Source organism: Passer domesticus, chromosome 1 (genome assembly GCF_036417665.1).
Source record: "Passer domesticus isolate bPasDom1 chromosome 1, bPasDom1.hap1, whole genome shotgun sequence".
Lineage (NCBI taxonomy): Eukaryota > Metazoa > Chordata > Aves > Passeriformes > Passeridae > Passer > Passer domesticus.
This window is the reverse complement of record NC_087474.1, coordinates 126,569,698-126,584,763: the sequence shown is the minus strand read 5'-3', so window position 1 is coordinate 126,584,763 and position 15,066 is coordinate 126,569,698. Positions and strand designations below refer to the sequence as shown.

The 15,066-nt window shown below is 35.6% G+C and overlaps 1 protein-coding gene across 6 annotated transcripts in view; it reads left to right on the top strand.

Moving 5' to 3' along the window:
• Positions 1 to 15,066, top strand: part of PDE7A (phosphodiesterase 7A) — a 76,484-nt gene that overhangs the window by 34,097 nt on the left and 27,321 nt on the right. For 3 of the 6 annotated variants that reach the window (XM_064387683.1, XM_064387664.1, XM_064387648.1), the window contains exons 2-4: positions 6,146 to 6,206; positions 12,842 to 12,874; positions 13,365 to 13,448. In XM_064387683.1, coding sequence (XP_064243753.1) covers positions 6,146 to 6,206; positions 12,842 to 12,874; positions 13,365 to 13,448 — 178 coding nt within the window. The remainder of the gene's footprint in view (positions 1 to 6,145; positions 6,207 to 12,841; positions 12,875 to 13,364; positions 13,449 to 15,066) is intronic. The other 3 variants (XM_064387691.1, XM_064387658.1, XM_064387674.1) reach the window with 2 other exon arrangements.

Genomic DNA, 15,066 nt, shown 5'->3' with positions numbered 1-15,066 from the left:
TAGATATCCCCATAATGGATATTTGTGCTAGTAAATATAGGTGAGATTGGTGTCTGGAGATGAGATCAGGCTCTTCTCAGCATAGCTCACTGCAAAAAGGAGGAATAAATTTAAGTGTAGGATAATGAAGGAGAGCCAGAATAATTGGAGAACATTAAAGAAACTGAAAAAAAATACAGTTCCTGCATTCATAGATATTCTTTTTGTTATTGCTACTGATACACTTCTAAATCTTCTAAATTAACAGGAGAATCTGAACAAGCATGAGTTTGTTGTGAAAACAAGCTTTGCCAGGCACCCATGCCTGTACTCTTCAGTCATTGCCAATAACGTGTTTCTAAATTTATTAAAAGCAAAAATGGTCAGGCTTAGTTGCTAGCACTTGTGACAATTTTTGTCACATCAAGAAAAAGACCAACATGCCCAATGGATGTTCGCTTGTGACTGAAGGCAGATTCTACATATTTACAGCCTGTGTGCTAGACCAGTACATCATCTGCATTTTACCGGTACCTTGTTGAACTGCTGGCTTTTTAGAACTTGACATAAAAAACCTATTCAAGGATTATGTCTAATCCAGTTTGGTCAGAGATTGTTTTAAAGTGGGGAAAAAGAAAAATTCCAGGTAGCTGACGTAATACAATTAGGCATAAAATTCCCTGCTGTTTATGATTGTGTTTTTACAGGTGCTAGTGGTGTTTTCTTTTAAAGAATTAATGGTTTTGTGTTCATTCAGTTATCTATTTTGCCATTGCCTTGATGCTGTTCTGATTTAGTTTCCTTAGGCAATACCTGTGTGTATTACTGTCCTTACTTAAACCAATTGCTTGTGGGTTTTTTTTGACTGTACAGTCTTTCTGATCAATTGTCAAGCTTTTGTTTTGTAGATTTTTAAGTCTTGATTTTTTAAAAATATTGTTAAAGCTTTGGAGAAATTTTATGCCACATGGTATACATCTGAGGTATATAAGAAAAAATAGCTTACAGATGCTTGTGAGATATATGTATCACTAACATTGATAACGATCACTCAAACGACAGCTAAGTTTAAAAATGGTTGCCATCTGTCTTGGGAGGTGATCATGTGAAATAGCTTTATATGGAAGAAAATAGTAAAATTATCACATTTGAATATTTGAAGGAAAGGTGCGATTCTATTTGCTGATGAAATTTCAGGAAAGCAATATGAATGACATTTTCTTACTGCTGGTTTGATAAACTTTCAGAGTAATGCTTTGAACTGCAGTGAAATTTTTAAATAGTAGTAGGACTATTTTGCAGTGGCTTGCCTGAATTCAGTGTCAATTTAAGTGCTTGTAAAGAGCATTTTTCTGTGCTTTAGTGAGTTAAAATCTTGATGGTGCTTTTTGAAAAACTGTGAATCTTAGCATGAAAGTTTTAAATACTTGAAATAAATCTAAGATACATGACAGTCTTGCTTTTGAAATCTAATAATGGAGAAATAAGGTCTTAACTAGTTTGTCATTCTCAAGACTTCTAGTTCATAAATGGTCTTATGATCTTAAATGCTTTCCAAGGGTGTATATTTGAGGCAGCATAACCAGTACATTGCAGTTGCTATTGTATAACAACTTCTCCACACTTGTCTCCAAAGAAGTTGAGACTAATGCTCCAATAGTTCAGCAAAGATCTAGAAAGTCAGGTAGGTAAAAACACCTGCCTGTCTTGCTTTCTGTCATCGGTCTTTGCTTTCCCAGCTTCTGAATAAACAACCAAGTAACAAAATGAGGGTCGTGTAGTCCATCAAAAAGCATGTATGCTTCTTTTGATGGGTGTTACTGAATTTTGAAGGTCAACAGCTCTGGCAGGTTTTGTTAGAGAATGAGAACAGGAGTTGTTTTGGTAGACAGTCCACAAGCTCGCCCTCGCCAAAATGAAGTGCCCAGCAGTAATGCTGGTGCTCTGCTCTCAACAAGATTGGGAAGTGTGTGCGATAAAACTGATACATCAATGGAAACATTTCTGTTTGACACAAACAGCAGCAGGTGCTCGGTTTCCAAGTGGTAACATGCAAATGCTTGTACTCCCAAGCATCAGTAAAGCGGTTTCCCTTTGAAGATGTATCTGTGTGCTATTTTGGCACGTTGTTCCCATTGCATGGCCTTTAATAACTTTCTATGCTCTGTGAAAAGATATTCAGAAAGATCTGACTTAAAATCTAAGTTCTGGTAGATACTCCCTTCGCATGTTTTTGCAAAGTCCTTGTATCAGTATTGTTCTTAGGGGATTAATGGATCTTCCAATTTAGTTTGAACTTCTTCCATTCACTTTCCACAAATATGTCTCAAAGGAGAAGAAAAAAGGAAGCTTTTTGACTGTATTGTACTTTTGAAGAATAGACAGTACTCTAGTGTGAAACTGAAGTTTAAGGTGAGGCTTTGAAAGTGGAAATCCAGTATAAGCTATCCTTCCCAGTCATCTTTCTGACATCCATCTTCACTGCTGAAGCAAAATAGTCCACTCAGTTCAGGTGGCTGTGCTTGTGCCTGGAAAGGAGCAGAGCAGCTGAGAACCTCAGGTAATCATTTGAGGAATCTGTTGAATCACTTAGGATCCAGCACATTCCCACCAACCAAGTTGTCCTTGGGTTTGAAAATGGAACCTGCCTAAACACAGACACGTTAGGGTTGTCTTGTCTTTGAGCACCAGTAACTCTGTCTGCTTGGTGGAATGGTGCTTATTTGTTTGATATTTGTGCAGAGGGTCAGTATTGTTATTAACAGGTACAAGTCTTCAGGTAGACCGAAGAGGTGGTGCAGAGATTTAGAAATAAATTCTTATGGTAAATGAGTTAAAAATATTGAAAATAACATGACAACCAGTAATATTTTCTGATCCAAGGTGTCTGCAGGGTGATTCAGTGTATGCTATGGTTTTTTCAACTGTGTAAGTAAAGTGTATTTTTAGGGTAAGTATGGTGTTGGTGTCTTGGTGTAGGCTACAGAGAGTGGGTCTTTGATTAGCCATGAGAAGGGTGGCATTTTCTGGGCATCAACAAGGGTAAAATCCTGCTGATTAAATTGTTTGAACAGTTGGGTGCTTGACAGTAACTTCAGTTCTTCAAGACCCATTTGCCTTCCTTATGAATTTGCTGTCTGATCATATCACAGTAAAACATGAAGCATTAAATCTGGTTTTTCTCTTCACTGGTTTTAAGTAGTGGAATCTGGACAGTATATCTTAAAGAACTCCTTAGAAGGTATGTTTAATTACTTCTCTCTTTCTGCCTTTTTCCTTGCATTTTTTTGAGTATTGTAGGGGGTAGAATAACAAATGCACTGACAGTATTATTTGAAATGGGAAAAGAGGCGATGCACCACAACCTGCAGGAGATGGTCTGTTACATACCCGCAGAGTAAGTTGCCACAACGCAATCTGCCTGGATCAGCGTAGTGTCTGGATGAGTGCAATATTGTTAACTTATCACAAGTTGCTAAAAAACCTCTGTACCATTAGCTTTGTCCTTTGTCTCTGACTGCCCACCACAGTGCTCAACTCTGTACCTCATTTACTTGCCTGGTCTAAAGAAAAAAGGTCTGACCACCCATCACCCCCCACCAATATCTGTTGGTGGAATTAACTTGCTAATATATGTTTTCCTCTTATCTATTTTATTTCACAAATTTCTGTCTTTGAGACCTCAGTCCTTTTAGCAGAATTAGCTGAAATGGTCCTATTTGTGTAGCATTGCTAGTGAAATTTATACAGTAAATTGTCTCAATTTTTCCTTACAGAACCAGACTTTCTAAGGTAATTTTACTAGATTTGATTGTTTCAAGTATATCCTTGCAGAGCAAAATCACTTGTCTGTATACGCAACTACTGTATGTTTTTAAAAAATGTGCTTTGTATTTGATATCATACATGGATGCACTACTTTATATATACTCCTTTATCTAACAATATTTTATTTTAGGGAGCAAGTAATAGACGTTACTTTTAGAATTGATATATCAAAAGGATTTATTTTTCAGTAAATTTTTGTATATTGTTTTCCTTCTTGGAGACTAATGCTCCAGTTGTATGTGGGTCTTGTAGCTGCGTGTGTGCTTAGGTTTCTCCTGTATTAGATTACAGAACTGTACTGGACATGTCCAGAAATCTGTGATAGACAGGTGCAAATTGCAAGTTAGCACTAAATTACATCACTGATTGTGCCTAGTCAGTGATATGAAATGTTCTGGGCTATGGAAAATATATTCAGCTGAGATTTTCTGAAACTTAAAGGCAAGTTTAATGAAAAACACTGAAAATGTTAGTGAGAAATCAGCATCATTTTCTGGCTGAGTAGTTGTATTTCTGCCTTTCCCATCAGGACAGACATACTGCTGTGAGAAGTGCTGTACAAACATATATTGAGGAATTATTTGCATGGTTTATGATATTCCAAGGAAATATAGAACAAAGGCTGAGACAGCATAAAAGTTCTGTACAGGGAGGTCTTCCTTGTAGTCTTTACAACAGCTTGGACCCCATTATTACTATTGGACCCTATTTGGAGCTAGGTCTTTTGGTCACTTCTGTAATTGTGTATTAAGCTTACTTTTGGAAAAAACTTCTACAACTTCAAGTCTGAGGTTTTATTTTTTCGGCATGAAAAGTATAAGTGTAACTTATGAGTTTGGAGCCTTAGCACATGACTTGTACAGATTATGGTGATTGAGGTTACTTGTCTCTAGTCTGTCTTTGAGTTCATTTAGGTTGTTCTGTAGATAGATGCATATCAGCAGTTCTGCCTTTTTGCCTTTCCATGTAATTTTTATTTCCTTGATTTCCTTTCCTTCAGAATTCTTCTCAATAGGCAACATTATTTTTTCTATCCTGTTTCCTAACATGGTTTGATTTCTTATCTTCTGAACTTGCACATTTTCAGGCTGTTGTGTTCCCTTAGGTAGTGTTGTTCCTGACACAGGAATGTGTGGGACAATATACATACAAACATACATAATATTTTATATATAGAGACATAAAAAAATGGGTGATTGAGAACTTTAGATACAAGTCAGCCTGGTGGCAAACACAAAGTCACATGGTGGCTCTTGGTGGCATCAAGGACTTCACTGTCCTTAGTGTAAGAAGGAAGTGTGATGTACAGAGAAAGGTCATAGGAGTTTCTAATGTGCACCTCCCACAAAAAAATCTTATTTCTGTAAAGAACAATTGTTCCAGACTGTCAAAATGGAGGTCTGTTTGTGAAGGTGATCCTCTAATCCTAGGATTAACAAGTAACATTAACGAAGGCCTTGGGAAGGGGCAGAAGATGGTCCAAGTGCAATAAAGGCACGAGGTGAGGCTGGGTGCTAGGTGGAGTCATGCTGTGCAGGCTGTGTGATGCCAGTGAGAACATTGCTCCAGTTTTTAACTGTTAGAGGAGAAGCTCACTGCTTTGTGGGAGACTTCCTGGATTGTAACTATCGTGCAGTTGAATGTGTATGAAACATATGTGTCCCATGTAGGTAAAAAATACCGTGTATGTGGGAGTATATAAGTCTTGTACATGGATAATTTGATGACTCTTCTGAACTTTTATAATCAAATTTGAAATATTACTTGCTGGCTTTCTCTGAAATGCCTTTATATATAACATCTTACCTCAGTGATACCTTGTTTTACCTACAGAAAATACAGGGTAGAATGAAAGTAGCATGTGGTATCCTAGGGCTGTAGTAATGATGTAATTTCAGTTTTTACGTCTCTTACCTTTGGAGGATGGAAATACTCCATAGGTAAAGGTAGATATATGAACCAGAAACTGCAAATATTTGTTTCAAGTATGGTGTTCTAGAAGGCCATGGGGAGCACTTTCTTGTGTCTGTGTAATCTCGTTCTGCATCTTTCCTATTGTGAGGAATGATGGAGGAACATTGGAAAGAAATATATGGGGGTGTTTTTAACCACACTCTCATCTTTCTTTTCACTACAAATTCCTATCCTTCCATTGTTCCTTCTTAAAGCAAAATCAGTTGATACATATACTTGAAAAATGCATTTTGCCTGAAAGACACACAATTTCTAATACTAATGTTAATAGTTAGAATGGAAATGGTCAATTAATACTTCATTTGCATTTCAATTTAAAAATTATTTGCTTCTAACTTGCTTAAAATACACTTATTTTTTTCAGAGACGTGGAGCAATTTCCTATGACAGCTCTGATCAGACTGCGTTGTACATTCGTATGCTAGGTGAGCATACCATTTTCTGTATTGCAAGTTCCAACATTTATGGTCGATTTAAATAATAACATTTTTGTATCTCTTGAATTAATAGACTTAGCATTCTCTTTCTCCTGGATAATATTTTGGTTAGAATCTCTACAAGACTTTGGGTTATTATGTGTTGACCTGGGTTTTTTGGTTGTTTGCCTTTTTTCTTTTTTTTTTTTTTTTTCTGAGTTAAACATTGTGTAGGATGTTTTACTCCTATATTGAAGAAAAAGGAAAGGTCTTATAATTAACCCAATGTGTTAGGTTGAAGTAAAATTTTCTAAGGGTCTCATGATTGATCTTTCTGTATTGGAATTTACCACCTCTGCATGGTATCTTTCTAGTTAAAACTGTAGCTTAGAGAGCACTTATTGGAGAGTTACCACACACTTAAAAACTTCAATACTGAGCCAATGAAATGCATGAGGTGTTCTTGAAATAATTATATTATTTTAAACAATATTTTTCATGTTAATCCTAGAAGGTGACTTGAGAAAGGAAAGGTGCTTGACAGAGCTGAGTAGCTCAGTCAACTTACTGAGGAGTGCTTCCAGAGTAGCAAGGAGATAAAGGGTAAAGCTGAGTTCAAACAAAAGAATGTTATTGGGAGGGGAAAGCATCCATGGGTGACCCTCTGTGGTAGTGAGTGCACAGAAGGAGTTGAGGTCATTTGTTGAGAGGAGAAAGATGCAAAGCTCTTGCAGATCTTGCTGCCAGATTCAGTATTTCCTACACCTCTTCTGGAAGCTGCTGGTGGTGCAGATGGCATGGGGACTGCGTATGTGCTCTAAGTCTGTTCCACTGCTGTGTGATGCCACTTAATTTAAGCCACCTTGAGCTATGAATTCATGTTGAAATGGACTACAAATGCTTGCATGGTGTCTCACACAGCTCAATGAACACCAACAGCTACTCATTACAAATTCTTAACCATCTCCAACTAAATCAGCCAGAACATGTCTTTTTATGCCCTGAGTCTTTTCAGTTTAGTTGTATATTGTACATGTTAAAGTCCCCAGAAATTCACAACTGCATTGTCTATGAATTTAAAGTTGTAAGCTATATGCATGTGTCTATATGATTTTATAGTCCTGACCCACATATGTAGGAATATATGGCTATATATACATATAAATCAAATTTTTACTTAACAGCTCCACTTTTTTTCCAGTTATTTTGATTTTTTACATGTGTGTAGTTGTTAATACTGTAGCACTGACTGTCTACTGAAGGAGTTTTGATCAGAGAATTTAATTACTTTGGGGATTTGTTAAGATGAGAACAGAAGATACTGGATTCTAAATGTTTATTGAAATAGCTGCTGGGTTTTTGTTGTAGTTATTGTAAATAGGTTTATTTTGTTTCAAAAGTTAAAATTAAGTAGTTAGAACCATCATTTCTGCAGAAGGATATGTGATAATGCTCAAGAATTCTAGAGAGAAGCAAAGCATGGCTTCCTCTAGTTTTTGATATATACATCTGCCTGGAGAGAAAATTTCATTTGTCTTGGAAAACTTCCACTATTCTCATAGGTAAAACTGGAAAATATTTAGAACATGATGTTAAGTAAATTAATTTTTCACTTGTGCTCTCATTGAAATTAATTATTACATAATGAGATTGATGGTTGTTATTAATAGTATAATTCTTGCTGGCATAATTCATTCATGCTGTTCTGCTATTCAGAAGCAGTAAATGTTTTAAAGGATTGACTTCCAACTTAGGTGGGGGGAGGAGGGTACCAACAAGCAAACAAGAAATTGCTCATGGCATGTTTGAGTCATTATGTGGTAAATTTGTGTTATTTTCTCACTTAATAGATATCATTTGTTTTACGCAAATGTTATGTGTACTATACTGTACAAGTTAGCAACGATTTTCATATTTATTATTTTTGTACTTGTAAATCGACTGTAAAAAAGACCAGCCTGAAAGCTGAACAGTTGGACTCATCAGAATGTAGAAACATTCATATCAGAGTAGATTCAAGGGTTAATATTTTCCATTGCAATTTTTTGCAAGAAATGTGAAGCATTGCTTTTCTTGCAGTATTATTAGCGTTTTGTTTTTGTTCTATTTATCTTAGTGCACTTGAGCAGAAGAAGCTATAAGGAATCCTCAGCTGTAACTTAATGGGAAGTTAGACACAGTCATGAGAAGATTTGCCTTTTACTTGGTTGGCTTTATTCCATACAGACTGTTACCTAATAATAAAATGTCCCTTGATAAAGTGTTTATCTTAGCAGACCAAAAATGTAAGGCTAAGAGTATCTGCAATATCTCTGTCTTTGTTTCATTGTGCTGGCCAAGTTTGTACATTCAACATTTTCAGGCTGTTCCAGTGGTAATCCATTGGAAATTCATTTACACCAAGTAAATAGGAATTCCTGTGCTATGGCAGTGTGTCCAGGTTCAATTTAAATGATCCTGTTTTAGGGGTATGCAAAATAAAAAGCTAACGCCTAACTGCCTCATCAGTGTGTCGATATAAACAAGCAGCGTTGACTGTAATGACTCATCTGTCATACCCCATTCCCAAAATATACACTAAGCCACTCCCATGTGGCTTATTTACTATTTTAAAATATAGATACAGATGCAGCATTGTAGAATTTTTCTTTTAAGACCTTGGAAAAGCTAAAACATCTGCATCACCTCAACCACTTTTCTCAGCAGCTATGAGGAATTCTCAAAATATCTTGTAAGTGCTTCTGTGTAATCTTGACACTTTCTTGATTTTTCTATTGCTTTTCTGGTTTCCTTTTCTTGTTGCTTTATATTGACTGAAAGTTTTTCTGCTGTGCATGGGGTAGAAAGTGTGGAGCACTGACTGCTTGTATGGGTGAGCATGCACCTCTCAGCTGCAGTTGGAGCATTTATCTTCCTTTAGAGGTCTTGATCACTTCAAATAGGAAACATTGAATAAAAGCTACGGTGTACCGTGCACGCTCTTCTCTGGTAGTGGTTTTTATGTTCTATTCTGTTTGCTTTAATTCTGGGACATTCAGCTGACCTGTCATCTCTTTCTCCAACAAATTTAATAGGAATTTTAATCTGTGAAGTTAGTAATTCTGTCTGAAAATCCTGCTGTTCACAACCTCCTGGCTTTGACTTGTCCTTTACCTTGAGGTGGCTGTCGTAATTTCTGCTCCCAGCTGTCCTCCATGGTCTCTGAGGTTTCTGCCCCTGTTCCGGATGGCCTCAGCTCCCCAAGCAGCTGCTGCATTGTTGCTGTGCCACACTGCAATGTTAGGGTAGCACCAAGTATGTGCTGGGTAACCCTGACACCCAGGGGTGTCAGCTGTGGCATTTCAGCTGCCTCGTAAGTATCAGAGCTGTCCTTGTGGTGTGAGCAGGAATCTGAGAGAGGGGCAGGAATTAAACAATCTGTTTCAAGGTAAGTTTTGTTACAGCCCTAATTACTTTTCAGTTTTCAGTTATAACTGCAGACCTCCCTCTTACATTCCTTCTTCCATGATTTTTTTAGTCTTCAATTAAATTTCTGCCAGTATTGTCTTTGTCTTAAAAATGCAAGTGATCCTGAGCATGCAGGACTCTTCTGGAAAAAAAGTGTAGCTAAATACTCAGCCATCAGATATTGTATCATTTTTGTGCTCAGAATAAAGTTTGGAAAGGAAGGCTTCACATTTTTTAAATCTTTGTCTTGATTTTTCGGAATCAGCAAAACTCTCAAAGAGGGGAAAAATTGTTTCTGGAAGTCCAGTATCATTAAGATGCTGGACTTGAATGTATTCCATAGAGGCAACACAGGAAGCTTTCCAGTGTGGCTGAAAGTGGCTCAAGAAGAAACACTTCAGATAAAAGCTGTCAGTCAGCTTGCTGCCACTTCTGTGCCCTCCTCCCCCAAGGAAATTTACCTATAAGCAGACCTGGGATCTAATGGCTTAAAAAGATTGTGTGAGCATTTCAATATGTTTGTAAGGGTCTAAATAAACAAAAACTATTCCTAAGTTCTTTTTTTTTAGGTGTTGAATTTTAATTGTCTTTCAGCTACTGTAATAATGGTTGGCTCTGAGGTTGGACTTCTGATGCTGTTTGAAGGAATTATGTAACTGTGCTTTTGTTTGATAAAAGTAATCTCAAATCGGAGATATCTTCTGCTTTTTTGTGAAGTTCCTTGTGAAGATAAACATGTCTCTTCCTTAAAATTAAATTGTGCATAACTTCACAGTCGCAGGGTTGCAAAATGCTTGTGCAGGATTTCCCAAGCAAATTGGTGTGAACATGTTATGTTGTGTGAAGGTACAATGAAGTGGGTGCATTTGGGATCCATTAATCTTCTGCAGGTTACGTTAACCAAAGAGTGAATGCATAATGATGATCCAGTATTTCTGGATGTTTTGGAACTAACTATATACATATGCACTAGAGATTAGTTTCACTGTGCTAATAGCACATTATTTCATAATGTGCAGCCAGTTATCCCTTTTTCTACTTCTATTTATTTAGAAACTTCAGATGGATGTATGGTATCATCAAATTCAACTTGTACCAATATTTTTAAAGTACATTTATTGTCTGAAATCTTGAAAAATGCAACAGTTCTGTACCATAATAATGGAGACATCTCTTTTGCTTTTGTTTTGGCACAAGAGAATTTTCTGCTTTGTTTGCTGTAATGAATTCCAGTCTTGTAAAAGGGATATATTTTTCCAGGATAAATCCAGTTGTATTCTAAAAAAAAATAATTAATCTATTGTTGAGATATTATTATTGGGTTTTTTTAATTGCTTCTTCTACCATGACTAGGGAGAGAGAATTTTGTTCAATAACTATGTAATGAAAATATTTAGCTTTCTTTGCTGGGAATTCCTCATTTTATATGTATGCAAGTAAATATACTGATTTTAGCTTTATCTTATTATAGTTGCCCTTTCCTTAATTTGCCATGTGCATTTTTAGTATACAATTCCTTCTTTGGCTAAATATTCCTGTAAATAGATACTCCAATAATTCCTGTTTAAAGTAATGTAGTCAGTTGCACTTCATTTTATTTACAGACAGTTTTTCTTGTTTTCCTCCCTAAAGTTCTCACATTGTAGGCATTTCAAGGGTACTGAGGACACTATTCAGTCTATGCTGTTAGTCAAGGGTAGTAAATGAAAAAGAACAAAGCAAAAAAACTTTCTGAACATTATTTATCAGATGAACCTGCTCTTTTTTTTTATTTGCAGAATTCCATGTTGGTCTTCAGGTATTTTTCTGTGAACTTTTCATATTCTTGACACTTAAAACAAATTGTTTGCCACAACCTAGTCATATGCTGTCTGAAACTATTTGCTAATTGGTACTGTGGTTTGTAAATTTTAAAAGTAAAAACCTGCATTTTAGATTTAAAATAAATTACAAAAACTGTATCACCTTTTTTGTAAAAAATTAGCTCCACTAAAAGACCTCTTTTATTTTCTTTTAATTTAGCTGGTGAACTCATTCACACAGCTGTAGCTATGCCTGATTATGCAGATAAATATGAGTGAAAGGTAATGGAAGTCGAATTTTCCTCCATGCGCACTGTTATTTTCATATACAGCTACTAATGCATTTACCCCCTCTCTTCCAAAGTTTCCTCTCTTTTTCATTTTTATTAATTTATTTTGTAAATAAAATTCACCAGTTGCTTGTGCCTAACAGAAGAGTTCTACAATTTGCTGCCTCTGTATTGCCTGGAAGGAGACAAGTCTCTTGCACTCTGCTCAAATGAATGCTTGAAGCCTTTATAAGTAATATATTGTAAGTGTTCTGAAAAATAATACTTGCAGATAGTAATTGGGTTGCTTTCCCTTGCAGCTCGGTTAAGGTTTTCAGTTAAAAAAAAAAAAAAGTATTAATAACTGAAAGGCACACTTATTTACTATGTTTGTACTGATATGTACTTTAGGGGAGCCCTGGGCCTAGTTACCCTTTGTGGTCCTTCCAGCATGCCTCAAAAGATAACATTCATGTAAAGTGCATCACTGTAGATGTGTCAGTGTTTATAGATATGTATCTCTAGAAAGATACCTGTTAAGTATTTAAAAGCATATTACTGAAATGTGAGCCAGTACCTTTAGCTATTTTCTGATAAGTTGACTGCTTCAGCATTACACATTGAAGGTTAGAAAAGAAAAAAAGGAAAAAAATGCTCTCAAGATGCCTATGACTTGATGAAAAATAAATAGCTTTCTTTTTATTTAGTTCTTATAAATTCAGTCGTAGTGCTTTTTGCTAATTACTTATTTTGGTTTCATATGGGAAGTGCTGTTTGAAGTGAGGCGAATACGACACTTGATGGATTTTCATAATTAGAAACCACAACATTTGCACATCTTAAATTTATCTTTGTTAGGGTTTGAGGAGGGAAAGATATTGCATTTGATTCCCGAAGATTTCTCCAAATTTGTAATTGCAAAAGGATTTTAAGTGAAAGCTTTTAATGCAGGTGAACTGCTTATATTAATACATACAACTATCTAACAAAAGAATACTGATCAGCTTTCAGTTGGTAAAATGCATAAGTAGAAATCAAGTAGCATGCTAAAAGATTCAGGTTGAAGCTAATTACAGTGCAAAATAGTTTGATCAAATTTTAATACTGAGTTTTGGTATTTTAATAGGCTCTTGTGTAATATTCAAACAGCTGAGCACAAGTAAGTAAATGCTAGTGGGAAAATATTATATAATATAAAACCATATTGTAACTAGCTTATTTGCTAAAAGCTACCATTTCTAGAAGTTGAATCTTTTTTGTATTCTACAAAATGTTATCGTTGTATGTGTGTTACTGAGGAACAAATCAACTTTAAATGTTCTTGTTTTCTGTCATATTAAGGTGCATTTTTACCATACTGGTGTAGCAAGCTCTTCCTAATTTCATCTGAATGCTTATCACATGCTTCTGGCAGCGTATGCTTAGGCAGGAGAGATTTTGGCAAGAAAGCATGTGATTGCATGTTTAACAAGTCTTCAAACTTTGTTTTGAATTTCACCTTTAAAACAAAAAGCATTGAAGTAGGCCTATTGTTTGAATTACTCTCCTCCATTAAGTACATGAATCTTTACCCCTCCAGGCTATGTTCATTTGCATTTTATCTCTGCCACTCTTCCACACTTTTATTTCACTCTTGACCCTGTTTCTAGGAGATGTGCGAGTAAGAAGTCGGGCAGGATTTGAAACAGAGAGAAGAGGTTCTCATCCATACATTGATTTCCGTATTTTTCACTGTAAGTATTTAAAAGCAGATAAATTACAAATAAACAAAGGCTTCCATCAATTTTAACTACTGAGCCTCTAAAATAAAGTTAGCAGCTCTTATAGCAAGACTATTTTTTAATACTTCTTAGGAAAATCTTTCATTCTTGCTCATTACCAAAAATAGAAGAGGAAAATCTTCACTGCTAAATATTTTTTAAAAAAATTTAAACTCATTTAATTTAGACCTGAATCCATGTGGAAATGAAGACGTATCTTCTAAACAGCTACTGATGTGTGTGCTGTGTGCTTACTTGGCAGACACAATCAGTTGAGGAGAATGCTTTTCTGTTTTTATAAAGCACTAGAAAGGTCCTGTCCAAGATGATGCTTGAACAGAATTACAGTAATATCAATATTCTTGATCTCATCATATGAATTAACATTTACATCTAGTCAAGTTTGTAGTTAGGACTTAAATTTTTGGACAGAGACAGATCTTAAATAAAAATTAAAGTTTTAGGAGAAAGTGGCAGCCTAAAATTTTTTGATTATGTGTTTGAGGACTCTTATTTTTTTTCAGAAGTGTTACAAGAAGACTATTTTTGTAGACAAAAAAGTAAAATTATCAATCTATATTGTTACAACTAAATTTGTCAGTAGTTGCGGTAATAAAAAGTTTCAACACCACCAAACCAATATGCAGCAAAAGTGCAGGGGATCTGAGTCTTAATTAAATTATGTCAATAATTAAGGTATTAAGTGTCATAAATTATCTATACCAGCATTGTATCAGCACAATTCCAAGTATTCTGAGTACAATGGAAAGATTTAGTAAAGCCGATTTCATGGTAGTAAGTGTGGTTGTTGTAATTACTTTATAAATAAAAATGAGTGGCAGAAACTGGTCTTATACTCTGATCTTAAGTGAAGTTATTATTTTTAAAAGTAGATAATTTCTAAAACTCTTAAACTCTTAGTTTCATTCAAAAGTTTCATAAAAATAGGTGAGAAAACAAAGTTTGAAGAGTGTGCTGTGTAGATTTTTTTTCAATAAAGAGGATGAGTTTCATCTCAAGTCCTGATTGAGTATAATAAATTCTCTGAAGAAATAGCATGCAATTTATGAAGTACATAATTGTCTTTTTGTCTGTATATATATGTGGCATTTCATGCTGATATAGGAAAATACTAACAGAAGTATTAAAGTAACTGCCTGTTAAAGGGCAGTCAACATGTGATATTATTGCTGTTGTCAGATAAACGGTTTTCTGTGGTCCTCATCAGTTTCTTTCCATCCTGACGATTGTGCATCAGGCAGATCATGACTAGTCAGGAAAAGGACTTTCACACCCTTTCTCCTTGCCCCTACTTGTTGAGACACAGCCACCAGCTTTTAGCAACACCACCTGTGGTGTCTAATGACAGCAAAAAATATTGCTAGGAGGCCCAAAAAATTCGTTGGCTTTAACTTCCCTCTCAAGTCAGTTGCTCTGTTAGTTTTCAGAGTTGTCATATTACAGTCAGATTTTTTGCACTTCAAGATTGTAGCTTGTTGAAGAGGTGCTCTTTGACTTCCAGGCTCCTGCCACATTGTGGAGTTTCTTTCAATGTCAGGAATTCAGCACAATCTCTCACCATGTCAGGAGG